Source organism: Grampus griseus, assembly GCF_964374135.1.
Source record: "Grampus griseus genome assembly, chromosome: 5".
NCBI lineage: Eukaryota > Metazoa > Chordata > Mammalia > Artiodactyla > Delphinidae > Grampus > Grampus griseus.
This window is the reverse complement of record NC_138998.1, coordinates 69,247,745-69,271,617: the sequence shown is the minus strand read 5'-3', so window position 1 is coordinate 69,271,617 and position 23,873 is coordinate 69,247,745. Positions and strand designations below refer to the sequence as shown.

The window sequence follows — 23,873 nt, the reverse complement described above, 5'->3', positions numbered from 1 at the left end:
GCCATAACAACAAGGAAAGAATAAAAACAGGTGGGGGGAAGGGGGGGAGGATTTTAATGATTACACATTTTCCCTCTATTTATTCATTTGTAAAGTTATTTATACTTGCCTTTACCATTTTGTTCTTTTAAAGTGATCATTAAATGTTTATAATATGAATTCTATAATTCTACTTCCTGTCTGAATTTTTATGCTTATTTTGTGAACGTAGGAGCAAAAAATGCAAAAGGATAAAATAGTTTAAATAGACAACTAACAGAAAAATCCAGTGATAATAATAGAATAAGGTTTTAAAAAGACATTATATCTTTTATTCTAATCACATTCATTCTACATCCTCTGAAGTCCCTGTCATTTTTTCTTCTGTTTATAAATTTAATCTTCATTTTACCTCAAATAGGCACTTGAACAAAGTAATCAACCACTCTTTTTAATAAAAAAAGCTACCTCATATTTTTTTAGACTTTCTTTTGTAGTTTACTGTTTTTTCTAAAGATTTATTGTCTTTTAGAAGGGCTGATATAAAATACTTGAAATTATTAAGTTTGGCTTAGAGGCATTCAGAGGTTATATTTTAATGCCTGAATTAAAATGCCAAAGATTTGTTTGTTTTTACCTGTTCTTGGGTTCGATTCTTCCAGTATAACCACCTCTTTTTCCAATCTGGACCTACCATATTTTCAATTGCATTTTCAGCTAGAAAAATTAAAAAAAAATTTTTTTTTATTTATCAGGAATTTTATCACTTACCAGGTACATAAATTATAACTAACACTATCTTGCTTTCTTAACCACTTCAAAACACTGTGTCAATATGAAGTCAGTTGAAATAAAGAATAAAACTATATAATTGATATGGTACATATATAAGAAAGCATTTAATTATACATGTTTAGAATCTATGAAAAGTATAATTGCTTATAAAGTTCCCATAAGTATAGTAGCAAACACTAAAATAGTCTAAACTTCAGCTTTTTAGAATATAAGTACATGTAAATATCATGTGTCCAATTTAACATTTTTTTCAATTTAACATTTTTAATAGTTACAAGCAGTTGACCAAAAAATTGCACAAATAATATTCAACTAGAATAGTACTGACAAAGAACTTGAGATGTTAGATTTTTTCTTTTAAACCAATGTTCACTAAAGTTAGATGACTCTTTATCCACTGAGAATACTCAAAACTCAATAACCCATGTCCCTACTTACTATCCTTGAGACGAGCCTGAAGAGCCTCTTCCATAAAGTAAATAGCTGCATCCCATTGCTGTTTATCAGATATGGACCGATCTTCTAAAGCATTGTGCTGAATAACCCTCTGAAACAACAAGGAAAGAAAAACAGCTATTTTGATGGATATCTTGTCATTTTAGTCATTTTAATTCTAATTGACAGCTCAGAAAATATCCAAACTAGCAGATGTATCTACAACAACATAAAAGTATGTCCCTCCCACACAAATGCAGAGGGTCCTATTATCTGCCTGCTTATTTGTCAGCTTTCTGTCTAAAAAATAAAACAGTGGAGATTTTCTCCTAGCCCAAATTAAATGAGCTCACCATCGAGAAGATAGCTGGGGGTTGGGGGGTGGGTAGAGAATTACATATTTAACTACATAAAATTACACCCTAGAACCCTGGTATTCAGGAGCTAATGATTCAGGTCATCTCTACTGCTTCTTTTTGCCATATGACCTATGTGTTAGCATTTTCAAAAAGGAGAGGAGAAAAAAAAAAAAGCAATAATCATTATCTCACTGTTAACACCAATGGAAAATGTAATGGAAGGAAGCTTAAGAGGTCTAGACAATCATAAGTAAATGTTAGTTATTTATTGTAAGAAAATTGGTTTCCAAATCTTATAGCTTTTGAATTAATGAATGAATGAAAACGGCACCACTCTCTCTCAGTAAGCCAATCTTATTAAGGCATTTAACAAGAATGGGTACGGTTTTCAAATATGAAGACAAACATTTCTTTAAAAAAAAAACCTATAATTACGATCAGCCCACAGTGAAATATGCATTTTTAGAAAACTGCTCAGTCTTATCTTTAACAGTTCCTCCCAAAACTGTCTGGACAGAGTGGGTGGTTAAAAAAGGTTTGATTAGGTGATGAGAACACTCTACGTAACAAAAGATTTATCCAGGTGATGAAGGTCAGGAGCCAGGCTTTACAATAAAGACACAATGGGGCTCCTATCCCAGCTTTGCCAATGACAACAATAGAACTGCTTAAGAACAAAATAAAACAATGCTTACAAAATACATAGAGTTTCTGGTACCTTGTAAGCATCCAACACATGGTAGTTAGCATTATGATTTTAGGAATCTAACATTTTGACTCAACTCCACTGAAAACCAATGCATCTAATTCTTTTTACCACTGAGGGTAAAATGAGAAGCAGCTATCCGTAGTTCAGGCCCATGTAAATTCTGTGGAAGTTTATAGAAACCTGTTTACTGCAAGGTTTGATTTTCTTCTGAAATGATAGCCAAGAAAGAAATAGCAGAGAGCGATTTTAGAAGGGCAGAAAAACGTCAAAAGGCCGATTATATTTCGTAAATCTATTTCTTTCCTTATTTTCAATTCAGAACCTAATTTAAATAGTCATATAAAAATATTCTATAAAAGAATATCAATTTGAGAAATTATATAAAAAAATGAGGCTGGCACCCTAATATACAAACGACATACCAAGCTGTCCTCTGCAAAATCATTCCACTTGTGGCGTTTAATAGTTTCTTCCTTAACAGCCTCTTTAAGTTTATCAAATATGTCATCATGCTCTTTTCCTTTCGGTTCTGTCATGAAGCGGGAAAATTCTTCTTGTAGGGTCTCCCAAGCAACCTAGAATGATTTAAAAGAAAACAGCTGCACCTATATTGCATACTTTCATTTAATGTGTAACAAGAAAAATAAACACATGAATTTAAGCCAAGTAGATGTGACAAATCAGTTAATCAGAAAATACATATGAAATCACATTTTTTAAAAAAGGTATAGCAAATATAAACTCTGCCCTCAAGAGCTCATACTGGTAGCTGGTGGAATAGACTTGGCCTCCTGACATGTTTCGCTACACATACACAGCATCTCAAATTTAAAAAAAAAAATAGTAACCAACATTTAAAAACTGAGAGACTTCCTATAAAATCCATGTTTCCAGCCTCACTTGAACCACCTGACAAAACTGGGCCCATGTTCCTGCACACCTTCGCCTGCTGGCGCTAAACAGGAGCTGCCTGTCCCTTCAGAGAAGGCATGCAGGCCACATCAGCCACCAGACTCGGTTCACTTACTTATTTACTTCACTCTCTACAACATCAGAGTTTGCCTGCCTCTTCCATACTGTAAAAAGTTTAAAATTTCTTAATGATTTAGTTTTTTCACATCTTTGCCCTTATGCAAATATATGAGGTAATGTGTCAATACTTTCGAACACACGTGAGTATTATTCAGCCTTGTACTACTGCTAATTCCCAATTATCTGAACAGTGAAAGGAGAGCACAGTGTCAAAATCAATTAAGAACTAAATCTACTAAGGACTAAGTGGGCTAGTTAATATTGTATTTTATATCTAGCCCTCTTCGTTTTAAACATTAAGAAATTATGGCATAAAGAAAGGTGACTGTCCAAGAATACAGAGGGAGGTATTAAAATCTGTTTCCTGGCCTTCAGCAGGTTCACATCTTTCTACACCTATGTGTGAAGCGAGAAAGCAGCAAAAGACAGAATCACTTGCCATTTTTATGATTACTTCTGCTGCTTGAACCTTAGGATATGAAAATATGCTATCATGGGACAGGGTCCAGAAAAATGTTAGAGCCAGTAGTGAGGTGAAGTGGCAGCAGCTCTCTAATTACTTTAGGGGGAAATATGTCAAGACCAGTGGTCAGCAACATGGAGCTTAGATAGAGTGGCTGTAAGAGTTCTTAGAAAAAGAGACTTGAGGAAATTGAGAACAGAGATAAAGAAGCAAGGACTGGAAGGATAGGAAAGGGGTAAAATACACCTGAATAATTAGACACTGAAATTTTGTTTCTAAGGTAGGTATGAAAAACAAAATTTTTTTTTTTTTTTTTTTTTTTGCAGTACACGGGCCTCTCACTGTTGTGGCCTCTCCCGTTGAGGAGCACAGGCTCCGGACGCACAGGCTCAGCGGCCATGGCCTACGGGCCCAGCCACTCCGTGACATGTGGGACCCTCCCAGACCATGGCACGAACCCATGTACCCTGCATCGGCAGGCGGACTCTCAACCACTGCGCCACAAGGGAAGCCCCCCAAATTATTTTTAACACGGATTCTAATTTTGTGAGCAACTTCACACCGAAGCAAAGGACACACTGGCTCTTATCTACAACAATCGTTCTTCAGAGTAATGTGCCTGGCAAGATCAACTTGGATGATGACCATAATCATCATAATAGCAGCTGGCATTTACCAAATGGTTACTATGGAGCAGATACTGTCTAAGTATTCTACATATGTTAACTCCTTGACTCCTCACAACAATTTATGATGTGGGCAACACTTTCATCCTTATTTTATAAATGAGAAAACAGGAAGGTTATTAAGCAAACAGCCCAAGGATCGCATAGCTACAAAGTGGTAGAGCCAAGATACATGGGTATCAGAAATGCTTTCTCTAAGGTACTTGCTTACAATTCCTAGTCTAACCTTCTGGCAGGGTCCTAACTAAGGAAATAATTATTTAAGTAAAATTGAGCCCTGCATAAAATCAACAAATAAAATGTTTCATCCATTAAACATTTTCCTTATGGAATCTCTAACTACAGAAGAAGTTAAAAATATTTCACATTCAAACAAATTTTGCCAGTTTTGTTAAATGCTACCTTTGGAAGGAGAACCAGTACCCTCAGACCAACACCATACCAATTAGTAAAATTTTTTGACAGTAGTAACTGGTAGGAGCATTAAGGTTAATCCCAATAGAGATTAGGAATAAAGAATAAAAGGAGCATAAGGACCAAAGAGAAAGATAGTGGCTGTGATAGGAATAAAACCTAAAATTCACAGCTCCTAATCCCTTCACATAATGCTTCTTACCCATTTAATTAAATTATATCCTAACCTCGACTGCTTTATTAGGAAGCTGCTTATCAGTCCACTGTTTAAGCTTGATATCCACTGTCGTATTAAAAGTTCCAGAATTCATGGTCTGTGCAGCTGGAAGATAGATGTTTTCAATCACATGAGTTGATACTCTTTCCCACAAAGACTGCTGAAGGATTTCCTCCCTGAAATTAAAAACAAAAAGTTCCAAGAACACCAAATTCAAATATTAAGCTTTTATAAACAGCTTTATTGAAGTATCAACTTACAATAAATTGTACATATTTAAAGTTTTGATATATGTACATGCCTATGTTTCACCGCAATCAAGATAATGAACCTTTTCAGCATCCTCAAAAGTTGTAACCACTGGATCTACTTTCTGTCACTACAGCTTAGTTTATTTTCTACAACTTAACATAAATGCAGTCATGTAGCATGTACTCTTATTTTCTCTGTCTTCTTTCATCAGCATAATTACTTTGAGATTCATCCATGTTGTTGTGTATATTAATATTTCATTTCCTTTTTTGCTGAGTAATATTCCATTGCATAAAGCTGTTTACTTATTCACATGCTGACGGACATTTGGGCTGTTTCCAGTTGCAGGCTATCACAAATAAAGCTGCTATGAGAATTCATGTACAAGTCTTTGTATGACATATGCTCTTGTGCCTCTTGGGCAAATATCTAGGAGTGGAATGGTTGGATCATATAGTAATTATATATTTAACTTTATAAGATACTGCCAAAATGTTTTCCAAATTGGTTGAACCATTTGACATTCCCACCAGAGGAGTATGAGAGTTCTAGATCCTCTACATCTTGCCAACATTTGGTATGATTAGTCATTTTCATTTTTGTCACTGTAATAGGTTTACAGTGGTATCTCATTATGGTTTTAATTTGCATTTCCCTAATGACTAGTAACTCCAAGTATCTTTTTATGTGTTCATTTACCTAATATTAATACATACTTTATATGTGTTGACTGTGAAGTAGAGTCCAAGACTGTAAACTTCTTGGTATGATTTTAACAATTTATCAGACCACAGCACAAAGCACAGAGACATTATGGGATATTGCTAGGTAAAACTGTTCAACATTTCATGATAACATAAAGGATGAATAATCAAGCTGAAAATTCTACCTTTTAAAAGACATCTTACAGGAATACGGTTCTCTAAATAGAATAAAGAAAACTACTTCAATCAAGAAAAACTTTGAAATCTCTAGAAAATATTTATTTGGCGTCTCCCAAACTAATCTTTACTGTTATACAGTGCTAAAACATACAAAAACACCATGTTTATCAAATGTTCAGTCTTACGAGTAACCTCACCTTTTAGGATGCAGTTACAAAGCTCAGGGCAACAGAAACACCCCTTTCCGTCCAAAAGCCAAACTGCACTTTTCTTGGGTGAGGAGAGCCAACGCTTCCTGCCATGCAAGTTGACTCATACTCACTCAATATTTTGTGTAAAATTAAGTCTATTGAGTCAATGAGCTTAGCTGCAGGTCTTCCCTTGCTAATTTTCAGGTCTTTTTTCCCTTACAACCAGAAAACAAAAGAGTATGGGAGGGAGGACAAAACACGTGAAGAAGATAGAGGTATAAATATACAGTTGTAAAATAAATAAGTCATGGGATGTAATATACAGCATGAAGAACATGACCAATAATATTGTAATAACTTTGTATGGGGACAGATGGTTACTAGACTTATCGTGATGACACTTCCATAATGTATGCAATTGTCAAATCACTATGTAGAGGAGGAGCTTCAAGATGGCAGAAGAGTAAGATGCGGAGATCACCTTCCTCCCCACCAATACATCAGAAATACATCTACATGTGGAACAACTCCTACAGAACACCTACTGAACGCTGGCAGAACACCTCAGACCTCCCAAAAGGCAAGAAACTCCCTATGTACCTGGGTAGGGCAATGAAAAAAGAAAAATCAGAGACAAAAGGATAGGGACGGGAACTGCACCAGTGGGAGGGAGCTGTGAAGGAGGAAAGGTTTCCACACACTAGGAAGCCCCTTCGCGGGTGGAGACTGAGGGTGGCGGAGGGGGGAAGCTTCGGAGCCACGGAGGAGAGCGCAGCAGCACGGGTTCGGAGGGCAAAGTGGAGAGGTTCCCGCACAGAGGATCAGAGCCGACCAGCACTCACCAGTCCGAGAGGCTTGTCTGCTCACCCGCCGAGACGGGCGGGAGCTGGGAGCTGAGGCTCGGACTTCGGTCGGAGCGCCGGGAAAGGACTGGGGTTGGCGGCGTGAACACAGCCTGCAGGGGGTTAGTGCACCACGGCTGGCCGGGACAGAGTCCAGGGAAAAGTCTGGACTTGCCGAAGAGGCAAGAGAGTTTTTCTTCCTTCTTTGTTTCCTGGTGCGCGAGGAGAGGGGATTCAGAGCACTACTTAAAGAAGCTCCAGAGACTGGCATGAGCCGCGGCTGAAAGCGCGGACCACAGAGCCGGGCATGGGACACTAAGGCTGCTGCTGCTGCCACCAGGAAGCCTGTGTGCGAGCACAGGTCACTATCCACACCCCCCTTCCGGGGAGCCTGTGCAGCCCGCCACTGCCAGGGTCCCGGGATCCAGGGACAACTTCCCCGGGAGAACACACAGCGAGCCTCTGGCTGGTGTAACGTCAGGCTGGCCTCTGCCACCGCAGGCTCACCCCGCCTCCGTGCCCCTTCCCCGCCCGCCCCCACCCCCGGCCTGAGTGAGCCAGAGCCCCTGAAGCAGCGGCTCCGTTAACCCCGTCCTGTCTGAGCGAAGAATAGACGCCCTCAGGTGACCTACACGCAGAGGCGGGGCCAAATCCAAAGCTGAACCCCGGGGAGCTGTGCAAACAAAGAAGAGAAAGGGAAATCTCTCACAGCAGCCTCAGAAGCAGCGGATTAAAGCTCCACAATCAACTTGATGTACCCTGCATCTGTGGAATACATGAATAGACAACGAATCATCCCAAATTGAGGAGGTGGACTTTGGGGGCAACGATATATATATATTTTTTCCCATTTTCCCTTTGTTTGTGTGTATGTGTATGCTTCTGTGTGTGATTTTGTCTGTATAGCTTTGCTTTTACCATTTGTCCTAGGATTCTGTCTGTCCGTTGTTTTTTTTAATTACTTAAGAAAACGTTTTTTCTTAATAATTATTTTTTCTTTTAATAACTTTATTTTATCTTCTTCTTTCTTTTATTTTATCTTCTTCTTTCTTTCTATTTTTTCTCCCTTTTATTCTGAGCTGTATGGAGGACAGGCTCTTTGGTGCTCCAGCTAGGCATCAGGGCTGTGCCACTGAGGTGGGAGAGTCAAGTTCAGGACACTGGTCCACAAGAGACCTCCCAGCTCCACATAATATTAAACAGTGAAAATCTCCCAGCGATCTCCATCTCAAAGCCAAGACCCAGTTCCACTCAAAGACCAGCAAGCTACAGTGCTAGACACCCTATGCCAAACAACTAGCAAGACAGGAATACAACCCCACCCATTAGCAGAGAGGCTGCCTAAAATCATAATAAGGCTACAGACACCCCAAAACACACCACCAAACATGGACCTGCCCACCAGAAAGACAAGATCCAGCCTCATCCACCAGAACACAGGCACTAGTCCCCTCCACCAGGAAGCCTACACAACCCACTGAACCAACCTTAGCCACTGAGGACAGACATCAAAAACAACGGGAACTACGAACCTGCAGCCTGCAAAAAGGAGACCCCAAACACAGTAAGATAAGCAAAATGAGAAGACAGAAAAACACACAGCAGATGAAGGAGCAACATAAAAACCCACCAGACCTAACAAATGAAGAGCAAATAGGCAGTCTACCTGAAAAAGAATTCAGAATAATGATAGTAAAGATGATCCAAAATCTTGGAAATAGAATGGACAAAATGCAAGAAACATTTAACAAGGGCCTAGAAGAACTAAAGATGAAACAAACAATGATGAACAACACAATAAATGAAATTAAAAATACTCTAGATGGGATCAATAGCAGAATAACTGAGGCAGAAGAACTCATAAGTGACCTGGAAGATACAATAGTGGAAACAACTACTGCAGAGCAGAATAAAGAAAAAAGAATGAAAAAAACTGAGGACAGACTCAGAGACCTCTGGGACACCATTAAACGCACCAACATTCGAACTATAGGGGTCCCAGAAGAAGAAGAGATAAAGAAAGGGACTCAGAAAATATCTGAAGAGATTATAGTTGAAAACTTCCCTAATATGGGAAAGGAAATAGTTAATCAAGCCCAGGAAGCACAGAGAGTCCAATACAGGATAATTCCAAGCAGAAACACACCAAGACACATATTAATCAAGCTGTCAAAAATTAAATACAAGGAACAAATATTAAAAGCAGCAAGGGAAAAACAACAAGTAACCCATAGGGGAATCCCCATAAGGTCAACAGCTGATCTTTCAGCAGAAACTCTGCAAGCCAGAAGGGAGTGGCAGGACATATTTAAACTGATGAAAGAGAAAAACCTACAACCAAGATTACTCTACTCAGCAAGAATCTCCTTCAGATTTGACAGAGAAATTAAAAGCTCTACAGACAAGCAAAAGCTGAGAGAATTCAGCACCCCCAAACCAGCTTTACAACAAATGCTGAAGGAACTTCTCTAGGCAGGAAACACAAGAGAAGGAAAAGACCTACAATAACAAACACAAAACAATTAAGAAAATGGTAATAGGAACATGCATATCAATAATTACCTTAAATGTAAATGGATTAAATGCTCCAACCAAAAGACATACACTGGCTGAATGGATACAAAAACAAGACCCGTATATATGCTGTCTACAAGAGACCCACTTCAGACCTAGGGACACATACAGACTGAAAGTGAGGGGATGGAAAAAGATATTCAATGCAAATGGAAATCAAAAGCAAGCTGGCGTAGCAATTCTCATATCAGACAAAAGAGATGTTAAAATAAAGAGCATTACAAGAGACAAAGAAGGACAATATATAATGGTCAAGGGATCAGTCCAAGAAGATATAACAATTTTAAATATTTATGCACTCAACATAGGAGCACCTCAATACATAAGGCAAATACTAACAGCCATAAAAGGGGAAATCGACAGTAACACAATTATAGTAGGGGACTTTAACACCCCACATTCACCAATGCACAGATCATCTAAAATGAAAATAAATAAGGAAACACAAGCTTGAGATGATACATTAAACAAGATGGACTTAATTGATATTTATAGGACATTCCATCCAAAAACAATACACATTCTTCTCAAGTGCTCATGGAACATTCTCCAGGATAGATCACATCTTGGGTCACAAATCAAGCCTTGGTAAATTTAAGAAAATTGAAATCGTATCAAGTATCTTTTTCAACCACAATGCTATGAGACTACATATCAATTACAGGAAAAGATCTGTAAGAAATACAAACACATGGAGGCTAAACAACACACTACTTAATAACCAAGAGGTCACTGAAGAAACGAAAGAGGAAATCAAAACATACCTAGAAACAAATGACAATGAAAACACAACGACCCAAAACCTATGGGATGCAGCAAAAGCAGTTCTAAGAGGGAAGTTTATAGCTATACAAGCCTATCTTAAGAAACAAGAAACATCTCAAATAAACAACCTAACCTTACACCTAAAGCAATTAGAGAAAGAAGAACAAAAAAACCCCCCAAAATTAGCAGAAGGAAAGAAATCATAAAGGTCAGGTCAGAAATAAATGAAAAAGAAATGAAGGAAAAGATAGCAAAGATCAATAAGACTAAAAGTTGGTTCTTTGAGAAGATAAACAAAATTGATAAACCATTAGCCAGGGGAGAAGACTCAAATCAATAGAATTAGAAATGCAAAAGGAGAAGTAACAACTGACACTGCAGAAATACAAAGGATCATGAGAGATTACTATAAGCAACTCTATGCCAATAAAATGGACAACCTGGAAGAAATGGACAAATTCTTAAAAATGCACAACCTGCTGAGACTGAAGCAGGAAGAAATAGAAAGTATGAACAGACCAATCACAAGCACTGAAATTGAAACTGTGATTTAAAATCTTCCAACAAACAAAAGCCCAGGACCAGATGGCTTCACAGGCGAATTCTATCAAACATTTAGAGAAGAGCTAACACCTATCCTTCTCAAACTCTTCCAAATATAGCAGAGGGAGGAACACTCCCAAACTCATTCTATGAGGCCACCATCACTCTGATACCAAAACCAGATAAAGATGTCACAAAGAAAGAAAACTACAGGCCAATATCACTGATGAACATAGATGCAAAAATCCTCAACAAAATACTAGCAAACACTATCCAACAGCACATTAATAGGATCATACACCATGATCAAGTGGGGTTTATCCCAGGAATGCAAGGATTCTTCAATATATGCAAATCAATCAACATGATACACCATATTAACAAACTGAAGGAGAAAAACCATATGATCATCTCAACAGATGCAGAGAAAGCTTTTGACAATATTCAACATCCATTTATGATAAAAACCCTGCAGAAAGTACGCATAGAGGGAACTTCCTTCAACATAATAGAGGCCATACATGACAAACCCACAGGCAACATCATCCTCAATGGTGAAAAACTGAAACCATTTCCACTAAGATCAGGAACAAGACAAGGTTGCCCACTCTCACCACTATTATTCAACATAGTTTTGGAAGTTTTAGCCACAGCAATCAGAGAAGAAAAAGAAATAAAAGGAATCCAAATTGGAAAAGAAGTAGTAAAGCTGTCACTCTTTGCAGATGACATGATACTATACATAAAGAATCCTAAAGATGCTACCAGAAAACTACTAGAGCTAATCAATGAATCTGGTAAAGTAGCAGGATACAAAGTTAATGCACAGAAACCTCTTGCATTCCTACACACTAATGATGAAAAATGTGAAAGTGAAATTAAGGAAACATTCCCATTTACCACTGCAACAAAAAGAATAAAATATCTAAGAATAAACCTACCTAAGGAGACAAAAGACCTGTATGCAGAAAATTATAAGACACTGATTAAAGAAATTAAAGATGATACAAATAGATGGAGAGATATACCATGTTCTTGGATTGGAACAACCAACAACACTGTGAAAATGACTCTACTACCCAAAGCAATCTACAGATTCAATGCAATCCCTATCAAACTACCACTGGCATTTTTCACAGAACTAGAACAAAAAATTTCACAATTTGTATGGAAACACAAAAGACTCCAAATAACCAAAGCAATCTTGAGAATGAAAAACGGAGCTGGAGGAATCAGGCTCCCTGACTTCAGACTATACTACAAAGCTACAGTAATCAAGACAGTATGGTACTGGCACAAAAACAGAAATATAGATCAATGGAACAGGATAGAAAGCCCAGAGATAAACCCATGCACATATGGTCACCTTATCTTTGATAAAGGAGGCAAGAATGTACAGTGGAGAAAGGACAGCCTCTTCAATAAGTGGTGTTGGGAAAACTGGACAGCTACATGTAAAAGTATGAGATTAGATCACTCCCTAACACAATACACAAAAATAAGCTCAAAATGGATTAAAGACCTAAATGTAAGGCCAGACACTATCAAACTCTTTGAGGAAAACATAGGCAGAAGACTCTATGACATAAATCACAGCAAGATCCTTTTGGACCCACCTCCTAGAGAAATGGAAATAAAAACAAAAATAAACAAAAGGGACCTAATGAAACTTAAAAGCCTTTGCACAGTAAAGGAAACCATAAACAAGATCAAAAGACAACCCTCAGAATGGGAGAAAATATTTGCAAATGAAGCAACTGACAAAGGATTAATCTCCAAAATATATAAGCAGCTCATGCAGCTCAATAACAAAAAAACAAACAACCCAATCCAAAAATGGGCAGAAGACCTAAACAGACATTTCTCCAAAGAAGATATACAGATTGCTGCCAACAAACACATGAAAGAATGCTCAACATCATTAATCATTAGAGAAATGAAAATCAAAACTACAATGAGATATCATCTCACACTGGTCAGAATGGCCACCATCAAAAAATCTACAAACAATAAATGCTGGATAGGGTGTGGAGAAAAGGTAACCCTCTTGCACTGTTGGTGGGAATGTAAATTGATACAGCCACTATGGAGAACAGTATGGAATTTCCTCAAAAATCTCAAAAGAGGACTACCATATGACCCAGCAATCCCACTACTGGGCATATACCCTGAGAAAACCATAATTCAAAAAGAGTCATGTGCCAAAATGTTCATTGCAGCTCTATTTACAATAGGCAAGAGATGGAAACAACCTAAGTGTCCATCACCAGATGAATCGATAAGAAGATGTGGCACATATATACAATGGAATATTACTCAGCCATAAAAAGAAATGAAATTGAGTTATTTGTAGTGAGGTGGATGGACCTAGAGACTGTCATACAGAGTGAAGTAAGTCAGAAAGAGAAAAACAAATACCGTATGCTAACATATATATATGGAATCTAAAAAAAAAAAAAGAAAATGGTCAGAAGAACCTAGGAGCAAGACGGGAATAAAGATGCAGACCTACTAGAGAATGTCCTTGAGGATATGGGGAGAGGGAAGGGTAAGCTGGGACAAAGTGAGAGAGTGGCATGGACATATATACACTACCAAACGTAAAACAGATAGCTAGTGGGAAGCAGCCACATAGCACAGGGAGATCAGCTCAGTGCTTTGTGACTACCTAGAGGGGTGGGATAGGGAGGGTGGGAGGGAGGGAGACGCAAGAGGGAAGAGATATGGGGACATATGTATATGTATAACTGATTCACTTTGTTATAAAGCAGAAACTAACACACCATTGTAAAGCAATTATACTCTAATAAAGATGTTAAAACAAAACACTATGTAGTGCACTGAAACTAACATAATATTGCATGTCAACTATATTTCAATAAAAAACAAAAGGAAGGAAAGAAGGGAGGAAGGAAGGAAAGAGAGAGAGAATGAATATGCAGAGAGAATACACCAGAGGATCAAAAGGACAAAGTCCATTTAGTCATGGCATTAATGACAGATAATGGGAGAATTTCAAAAGCAAGATGGAAGAAAAGAAGTCTGTCAGGGCCATCTATTCAGACAATTTTAAACACAAACTCAAGATATCTGAAAGATGAACAAAAAATCAGGATACAGCCTCTGACCACAAAGGCCTTTTGCTGCTCCTGCCTCAGAAGAGACATGGTGTGTTAATCTCTTCCTAGGAGTCTATGGGACAGGACTCTACAACCCAGACACCCTTTCAAGGAGATCATAACAAAATTCCACACCACCAAATTCTGACAAGCCTTAGGTAACTTTCTCAAAGGAGGCTGCAGCTTCCCAATCCACCAAAGGTGGCTGCTGTCACTTATCCTTACCCAGCTCACTTGCCCTTTCATCACTAAGCTGCTGTCCTCCGTCCAGACTCCCCCTGCTCCCCTCCATCACAATAACTTTTATTGTGCCTCCAATACCTTGTTCCATAACAAACAAATCATTTTATATTCTCATTCTTTCCCTTTTCCTTACATCTTCAAACCTTTCCTGACCCTCCCTTACAGGCAGTAACTGTCCTCAAATTCTGCTGCCTGGAAGCTGCTCATTAGCTGAATGTGCTTCAGAGTCAGGAAGTGGATGTTCTGCTTACCCCACAATCTCTCTTCCAGACCATTAGTCCTCTACTCACATCGACCAGTTCCCCCAGTATATATTCTAGGTGATTGTAGACTTCTTCTCTAAGTTTTGCCATCGTCCAGGGATAAATACCACTAATAAACAAAATACAACTACCATTATAGTTCTATTTATCACCCCCTTTATCTCCTGAACCCTACCTATATGCCCTTTTAATTAAATTTTTTTTCAAAATGAAAATTTCTTCTTTTAAAGCAGAGGACTTACTCCATATAATTTAAAACCAATACAGAAAAAGTAAGAAGTACTCCATAATGTCTCTTTCACTAAATGACCACTATTCACAGCTTAATTTATCATTAAAAATATCAATGCCTACATTACTATTTGTGTGTGTTTACACAGGTGATATTACACATACTGTTTAATAAATATAATATTAAAGTATATTGTACATAGTTTTCCATGTGGACATCCTACATTTTTCAATGGCTGCATAGTAATCCACTCTATGGATAAATCAAATATTATGTAATTACAAATAAAAACACAAGTTTTCAATTTTTTACACTTATAAACAAAACCATGGTGAAGATTCTTATGTGTTCATCTTCGTCAAAAATATCTTCATTTCAATAGAGCCCTAGCAATATAATTACTGGATATAGATGTACTCAGTCTTTAACTGACTCCTCTTCTCCATTACCTACACATCCAATCACTAAATCCTGTCAATTCTATCCTCTAGGTAACCTCTCAAATATCTCAAAAATGTCTCCTCTTCTCCACCTGTACAACCACTATTCAAGTTCAAGCCACTATCTCTTCTGGTCTAGATTGTTTCAACAGTCAACTGTCTCCTTGCTCAGTTTTCTCCACCTGTATTCCACTTTCCCTACTACAAAAATCTTTTTAAAATGCAAATCTGCCTAAACCTCTTCATTGGCCCTCACTGGTTGTCGGATAAATTTCAAGCTTCTAAACATGGTTTCTAAGGCCCTTAATCATCTATATCTTGCTTATACCCACCGTTTCATCTTCTTCCTCTTGCCTCCTTCTATGCTAAAGCCATAGGTACCTGTCTTCAGTTACTTCTGTCACTTTTCTTGCTCTCACCTCTTGGCCTCTGCAATATTCTGGTCACTGCCTTTACCTAGCATCTATTCACTCTTTAAATCTCAAATTATAAGAAATCGTTTTTGATTCCTTACATCTGAGTTAGGGTACTTAACTGTGCATTCCCATATTCCTTTCATTCTTTTAACTTCAACAAAATAAACTTAATACTTTTCACCAAAAATTGTATGCATACTGCGATACCATTTTTAAGTGTATTTCTATAAATCCTGCCAGCTATCCTTCTAAATAAGGATAAAATAACTATCTCCTGCTTAGTGTCCATAATCGACTCCTAAAGATCAAGTATATTGTGTGAAAGCACTGAGAGCCTATTTCTTACTCTAATGAATCATATGTCAAATCTAAACGTCCAATAACTTTCTTAAAACATGACTGAAGTATAGAATGACAAAATGCTTGTAACAGTGCTTCCAAATTACCAAATACAGATCAAACAGTCCTGTGACTTAAATAATTATAAACATCTTAGAGTTGTATCCTAAAGTGTCACATAAGGTATTAAGCAGCAAAAAGATACTACCTGATACAACATCAACTATGTCACAAAAATAAAACATTTTGGGTGCAATGCAGTTGAAATCAATGTGGCACAAACAGCTAAGATTAGGACCTGCTATTTTGATCTATGTTTGTGTTAAGCTACAGCGTCTGGGGAAAAAGGGTGCGGCGGAGGTGGAGGGGTGGTGATGAAAAGATCCAGCAGCTCAAAGAATAAATCTCTAGCAGCCAGATGTCCTAGTTCTCTCCCTTGCCTTCTCAATAGGCAATCTGGCAATATAGGTTTCTTGTCCCTTCACAAATTCCCTTCACCACCCGTGGGTTAAGTAAATTAGATTTATCTTCAAGGCTCACTTAAGTGTAGGTACACTTTGATTTCAGACTTGCTCTGTCCAAACAAAACTAACCATTCCATTTGATGATGCCAGAAATTCACAGAGGCACCACATTTTTCTCCCATAAATAGCATTATGAGTTATCATAGTTTACAAATCACTTTTCTGTACATTATCTTCATACAACCTAGTAGGGTAAGTAGTACTATTCATTCTGTGTGTATGTGTGTATATGTATATACTATACACATACATACATATATACACACACACATATCTATCTCTTGCAAACTTCAAAAACTGGATGACTTATAGAAAGCCATAGAACTGGCTTAAAATACAAATAATAATGATAACAAGTTTTTTTGTGTGTATATATATATATATATATATATGATTAATCAATCAACAGATAAGATCAGAATTCTTTTTTGGATAAGGAGAGAGATTAAAAATAGGCAAATTTTGACTACTTGAAGAGAGAAAAGGGTTCACTACTGAGGAAGAAAGGGCACCAACATAAGGAAACTAGTAGTACTGAATACAAACTTAAGGACTGGACACTAAGTTCCATTTTGATAATCTTCAACTGAGCAAATATAAGAGTTACAGAAAATATTCATAATAAATGGCAGTTCTGCTCCAAGAATAATAAATTATTAAACTACAGACTTCATTATAAAGGTAATTTTTATATAAGGGATTTGTTAATTAAAATACGATTATAAAAATTTAAAATTTAAGTTATTTATACATAGCTTGCTTGAGGTACATGGAACCTATTTTGGTTACTGCCATTCCAACATATTTAAGAGCGCCAATATTTACATAAAACATAAATTGAAGGTGACACTTGGCCCTAAAAGCGATTTGCATGAGTATTTTTCAAAAGAATGCATTTACTTGCTATTTAAAAAAAAATCTCAAACAGGATTCAATTTCAAATGGGATCTGTACAAAACATATCAGACACATATTACAAAAGCACCAGTGTTCTTATGCAGATGTGAGAATTTGAAAGCAATATACTCTTCTCCTACAGCAATTTTCTCTGTAGTTTTGTTCTCTAAGTGTAATCCAACAAGAGCAACCAGTCTTGTTAGACTGTTTGATACTTAGCTAAAGCACAATTTGATAAAACTTTTATCTAAATGATTTTATAGAAATCAAAATTATGTATTTATTAAGATAAGGAAAAACCTAAGATGAATGAAGATTTCAAAAGAGCATGGAGAGGGCTTCCCTGGTGGCGCAGTGGTTGAGAGTCCGCCTGCCGATGCAGGGGACACGGGTTCGTGCCCCGGTCTGGGAAGATCCCACATGCCGCGGAGCGGCTGGGCCCGTGAGCCATGGCCGTGGAGTCTGTGCTCCGCAACGGGAGAGGCCACAACAGTGAGAGGCCCGCATACCGCAAAAAAAAAAAAAAAAAAAAAGAGCATGGAGAAAGCTATCTTTCAGAATATCTCTTCTCAGAGATATATAATAAATACATAATTCATTATACTTAAAATATTTAATTGGTTAGACTAGAATAGTGGTTAGATTCTGCAAAAAAACATACTTTTATGTTCTTGCCTATTTACTAAGTGTTTGGGGGGACAGGCCAAGGCTACAATAAATCACTGCTTTATCAATCTAAGTTTTAGTATTCCATTATAATTCACATAGTAAAGTCTTTGAGAAAAGGTCAAATACTCACCAATGTTTTGGTGTAACCTGGCTCAGACTGATAACTTCATCGAGGATTTCATTTTTAGCTTTTTCAAACAGTTCGTTCTAGGCAATATAGATACACGTAAGTAAGATTTTCATAAGATAGTCAATTTGCCCTGCCATGATTTTCAGAGATAACTAAAAGGAAGGCCTCTGACAAGCTACTGGCTGGACTTAGTTTTGAAGCATGCCTGACCAACAAGTAACGCTCTTCTCTTCTAGTCTCTTTCTTTAGGAATGCCAATATCCAGATAAGGACAAAGACACTGACACACGTCTACCTTATTCAACTCTGAATGCAGTTTTTCACGGAACATTGGTTCAGGTAAGTTTTTTACATAACAAACGTTATGTGAAAGTTATCAACGCACATTAATTTAGTGTATTACTAACAGTAATCTGATGCTGTGTTTTACAACTGATGGCATTTTAAAATCAAGGAAAACCAACACTTAAGACCTATTAACTTAGAGTATGAACAGTGAAAAGGTTAAAAAGCTGATGTATAATTTTTAAGTTTACATTACATAAATATGTTAATTTATAAGACATTGAAAGACTATTCTTCACCTTTTCAGAAAAAGATTTTCAATACTTGTTTGGATATCCTATGATCCCTAATTACTTTTTTTATTATGTAATAAATAATTTAAGTTATTTGTAAAAGTGACAACTGTTCGTGGAAATGTATTCTTGCAACTCTAAATTAGTAATCATGGTTAAAACCAAAACAATTTAGCTTACCAGATTCTGCTTGTCAACATAAACTTTGTTAGAGCACAATACTAAATTAGATATATACAAAATACATGAGGTACATAAATATTACCCGGTCAAGTTCTCGCAGGCGAGGATAGTTATTCTTCCACTCAGTTTCAAGGTTAAAACGTGTTGCTGAGGAAGAAGGAAAAATGCTCAAGTTTGAGGATTCTCTTCAGTTCCAGATGCAGTGGTTAAAGGCTATCTCTCACATATCTGCTATATTAACTGAATTTCTGAGTGTGCACAGATAGCTCCTGAGTACTCTGGGCTCTCAATATCTCAGAATAGCATTATTACAACAGTTTCCCAAACTAATCCCTTTGACTTTAGTTTCTCCATTTTCAGTCCACAAAGCACACAGCTGACACAATTTAGTACAGCTGCTAAGAGCATGGGACTCTGAAGTCATACCACCAACTCAATCCTGATTTTGAACCCCATTCAAACCCTGGGTCTATTATCTATTACTGTTTGATGCTGGGTGTGTTACTTAGGTATATTATCCTCTGCCTCAGTTTGCTCTTCTGTAAGATGAGAATAACACTTACAAGGTTGCTGAGGGACTAATGGGATAAATAAGTGGCTTTCCTAATGAGAAAATGGGCGGAGGATATACTCTCACCAAATGAAACTACGGAAGCAAGCAAAGCCATGGAACAGGAAAGCGTGGTATTCAGGAACCAGTACAATGTAGCTGAAAGTACACTGTCTGCTCTGCTTCCCAACACATTTCCTCTCTTTCCTCTAAAAAGGCAGAATCTGAGTTCTCTATAGTTATACTAGGTTCTTTCTCCCAAACACTACTGCAAACTTTCTGTTTAAATTTTGTAATGTTCTCCTAGCAATGTTTCCCCTGAAAAGAAAAATCCTGCTCTCATACAACTGAAGATTTGTAGTTTTCCTTTTCCTACATACTATCTTATAGTAAATGAATGAAAAGCAACTGTTAAAACAAAGGAAGTAAAGAATCTGATGGATGCCCAAGACTGCCAGCTAATAAAATATCTAAATTTGAGTTTATTTTAAAAACCCAACTTACCTTTGAAACTGTCGGCCTGTTGTTCAACTGACTCTCGTACCATTTTCCAAAAGCAGTCCGAAACAGCAAGGCTGAGATTTCTTGTAGTTACTTGGTGTGCCTTTAGCATGCTTGTCCTACAAAACAATAACCAGAGCTAAAGTATATTAAAGTGGCAGAAAGGACAATACTATCACCAAGTTTGAGAATGTGCTTGTTACAACATAATGAGAATAGCCACTTAATCATTTTATACTAGGGCGGTCCAATGAACTTTCTGTGATGAGGAAAGTAATCTATACCCGTGCTGTCCAATATGGTAGCTACTAGTCACATGGGGTTATTGACCCCTTGAAATGTGTGGCTAGTGTGACTGAGGAACTCACATTTTCCTTCTGTTTAATGTTAACTAATTTAAATTTAGAGACTTCCCTGGTGGCACAGTGGTTAAGAGTCTGCCTGCCAGTGTAAGGGACATGGGTTCGAGCCCCGGTGTGAGAGGATCCCACACGCCGCAGAGCAACTAAGCCCATGCGCCACAACTACTGAGCCTGTGCTCTAGAGCCCGAGAGCCACAACTACTGAAGCCCACGCCACCTAGAGCCCGTGCTCCGCAACAAGAGAAACCACCGCAATGAGAAGCCCGCGCACTGCAACAAAGAGTAGCCCCTGCTTGCTGAAACTAGAGAAAACATGTGTGCAGCAACAAAGACCCAACACAGCCAAAAATAAATAAATAAATTTAAACAAGCACACAAGGCTAGTGACCACTATATTGGATAGCATAGTTCTACCCACTTGCCAGCTCCCAACCCAACAGACAATTCTCAAGCCTACGTGTGAAAAGACTACCTTGACTTACTATACTAATATAGAGGCAAACGCACTCTTCCAGTTCAAGAGACTCTCTACATGTTATAATGTTTTAAAATTCAGTTGCCCTTTAGCTTTTCCTCTTTGCTTTTCTGTCAGTATCTTACTTTCTGTTAATTTCTGTCAATATCTATTTAAGGACACCCCTTTCACACTCCCACCCCTCACTCCAACTTTCCCCAATACTGTAAGAGAAATGTGTACACGCATTTAAACATGTAAGTGTTGATTTTAAAAAATCACCTTATAAGTAAAACAACTTAAGTGGTGTCAGTGTGGTCTCCGATGCCCATATGCCAAGGGGCAGTTTATTACAACAGCATGTACTGTACTGTGTGATAAACTGCTCCCAATTCTGTCAGAGTAGCTTGAGGACTTGCTTATTAAATACAGATCGCTATTTGGGAATTCAATTCTGGAAATTCAATGTTAAACTGATAGCTATAAAACAAACTTTTAAATGAAAACAGCTGAAGCTACTCCCTCACTATAAATTCTTTAAATATTTAAACAAGATACCTACTTTAGGAGTTTTGAATTCTGAAAAAATTCTTCTTCATAGTCTCTTATAGCTTCAATGTTTTCAGAGCTGTTTCCTAGGGAGAGATGATGGTAAAGTTCTCACTAAGAAAATTCATTTTTATTATTTGAAAACAACAAAAAACTATAATAATCTGTCTTTGCCTACCTTTTCCTGTTACAACAGCAAAATAACCTAGAGCTTTCATTGGGAAGAGTTTTCCTTCAATTATCTGCTGAATCTATTTTCAAAAGTGGGAAAAATAAACAGACGTAAGTTTACATAATTTTTAAAGCATAACATGCTATTTAGAAAGCAAATTTAATAATGCTATATATGTATATGTTTGGGTAAATATATGTCTGTACAAAAGTACTGAAATGTATTTCAACTGCTATATATGTCTGTACAAAAGTACTAAAATGCATTTCAATTGCTCTTTGAGGAAAAAATGAAATACATTTAGTTTTGTTATATTAAAAATGTATTGTTAAAACTTAAGTACCAAAATTAGAACTTGGAATGACATATAGAGCTTTGGAGTCAGGGCTTAGTTTGAATTTCTTCTCTGGCACTTACTAGGTGTGTGGCCTTAAGTAAGCTACTTAACTTTTTCAAACTGGTAGTTGAAAAGGTTGTATGATACTTAACACAGTGCCAGGCGTGCAGAAGCACACAATAATAGTAGCTGCTATTATTATTTCCCCAATATCTAAATTCTAACAAAGTTGGACAGTCTTTTTTTTTTTTCTTTTTTTAACTCTATAAAAAAAAAATTTGGATCCAGTGGTTCTCAACTCTTTTAGGGTCAAAACTCCTTTTCTAAATGAAATAAAAACTACAGACTCTGTCTCCAGAAAAATGCACATTTGCACAGAGATCTATCATTCACACATAACATAAAAGAGTTCCTACTCCCAGAAGCTCATTAAGATTAATACTGAGATAAGAATCCCTCCTCTAAGACAAGTTACATTTCTAGGCTAATGCTAAATCTTTGGTATAAAAAAAGACTGATATAAGCTTCAACTGTATTCAAAGGAAATGCAAACTCATTTTCCTAAAGAAGAGGAGAAAAATGAAAGGAATGATGGGAAATGGGAAGGAAGCGCAGAAATTTGCTTCTACCTCACTTCTCCCCTCCTCCCTATCAGGACCAATACGGCCAAGGGCAGGCCTTACCCTTAAAAATAAGGCAAAGCTAAGGTCACTGAGGCTGTACAGAAAAGAGTTAACACAGCAGGCCTGAGATTGCTGTCCTCAGAAAGGCCTGCCTGTCCTTGGCTGGCATCTGGGAACTTAACTGGTAAACAATTCCCTACACTGATATAAAACTTTCCCTAAATAACAGTGGCTCATTGTGCAATCCATGTGGTTTATGCTGAGCATCTGCTTTCCCTTGGGCGTCTGGAATCTTGGTACTTGAGGGTGGCTACATGAACAGCCCCCGATAAAAACCTTAGGTGCTGTGTCTCTAATGAGTAACTTGTTGCTGGCAGGATTAAGCATTTCCTGTATGACTCTACTAGGAAAGAACTCTTGGAAACTTGAGCTTGGTTTCCTTCAGATATCACCTTCTGCACCTTCTCATTTTGTAATTTTGCTTTGCATCCTATCATTGTAATAAAATCTTAGGTGGAAGTATGACTATGTACTGAGTCCTGTGAGTCCTACGGAATCAGGGTGTCTAGGGGTGGTCTGCCTTGGGAACCCCATCACAGAGGCATAGTCCTACAGAGTTTCGGGTGGGAAAAACAGAAATTCTAAGCAGTAGCCAGAGGGATGGGTACTTATATCTGAAGTTGTTCCATGGGGGATGAAGATATAATAACAACAGATGATAGCCACTATTTACATAACACTTTTGTGCCAAGCACTATTTCAACCACTTTACGATGGATATTTAACTCAATAAGTTTTCATTACCTATGGGACAGTACCATTAATATCTTCATTTCCAACAGATGAGAAAGCCTAAAGCACTGAAAAAGTAAAACAACTTACCTAAGGTTACACAACTAGCAAACAGTAGCGCAGGTGTGAAACCAAGCAATCTGGCTACAGATTGTGCGCTTTTACCCACTTTTACCCACTTTTTTATGCCTTCATAATTAAGTAGAGAGCATGTCCTAATAAACCTTGCACACAATCGTAACTTGAAATAAAATACTTTCCTTGTTAAGGGAGGAGGAGAGAAGGGACACTGAATACCATGAATAGAAGTCACAGAATCTCAGAAATGAAAATGACCTAGAGATCAACTAGACTAATAGG

The 23,873-nt window shown here is 37.5% G+C and overlaps 1 protein-coding gene across 4 annotated transcripts in view; it reads right to left on the bottom strand.

The window, feature by feature from the left end:
* OPA1 (OPA1 mitochondrial dynamin like GTPase) overlaps positions 1 to 23,873 on the bottom strand; it is a 96,854-nt gene that overhangs the window by 39,613 nt on the left and 33,368 nt on the right. For all 4 annotated transcript variants that reach the window (XM_082654993.1, XM_082654995.1, XM_082654994.1 and 1 more), the window contains 9 exons: positions 21,768 to 21,840; positions 21,603 to 21,675; positions 20,228 to 20,343; positions 19,256 to 19,320; positions 18,413 to 18,489; positions 5,100 to 5,265; positions 2,700 to 2,852; positions 1,213 to 1,321; positions 617 to 696 (listed from right to left, as the gene is read on the bottom strand). In XM_082654993.1, the coding sequence (XP_082511119.1) occupies positions 617 to 696; positions 1,213 to 1,321; positions 2,700 to 2,852; positions 5,100 to 5,265; positions 18,413 to 18,489; positions 19,256 to 19,320; positions 20,228 to 20,343; positions 21,603 to 21,675; positions 21,768 to 21,840 (912 nt within the window). The remainder of the gene's footprint in view (positions 1 to 616; positions 697 to 1,212; positions 1,322 to 2,699; positions 2,853 to 5,099; positions 5,266 to 18,412; positions 18,490 to 19,255; positions 19,321 to 20,227; positions 20,344 to 21,602; positions 21,676 to 21,767; positions 21,841 to 23,873) is intronic.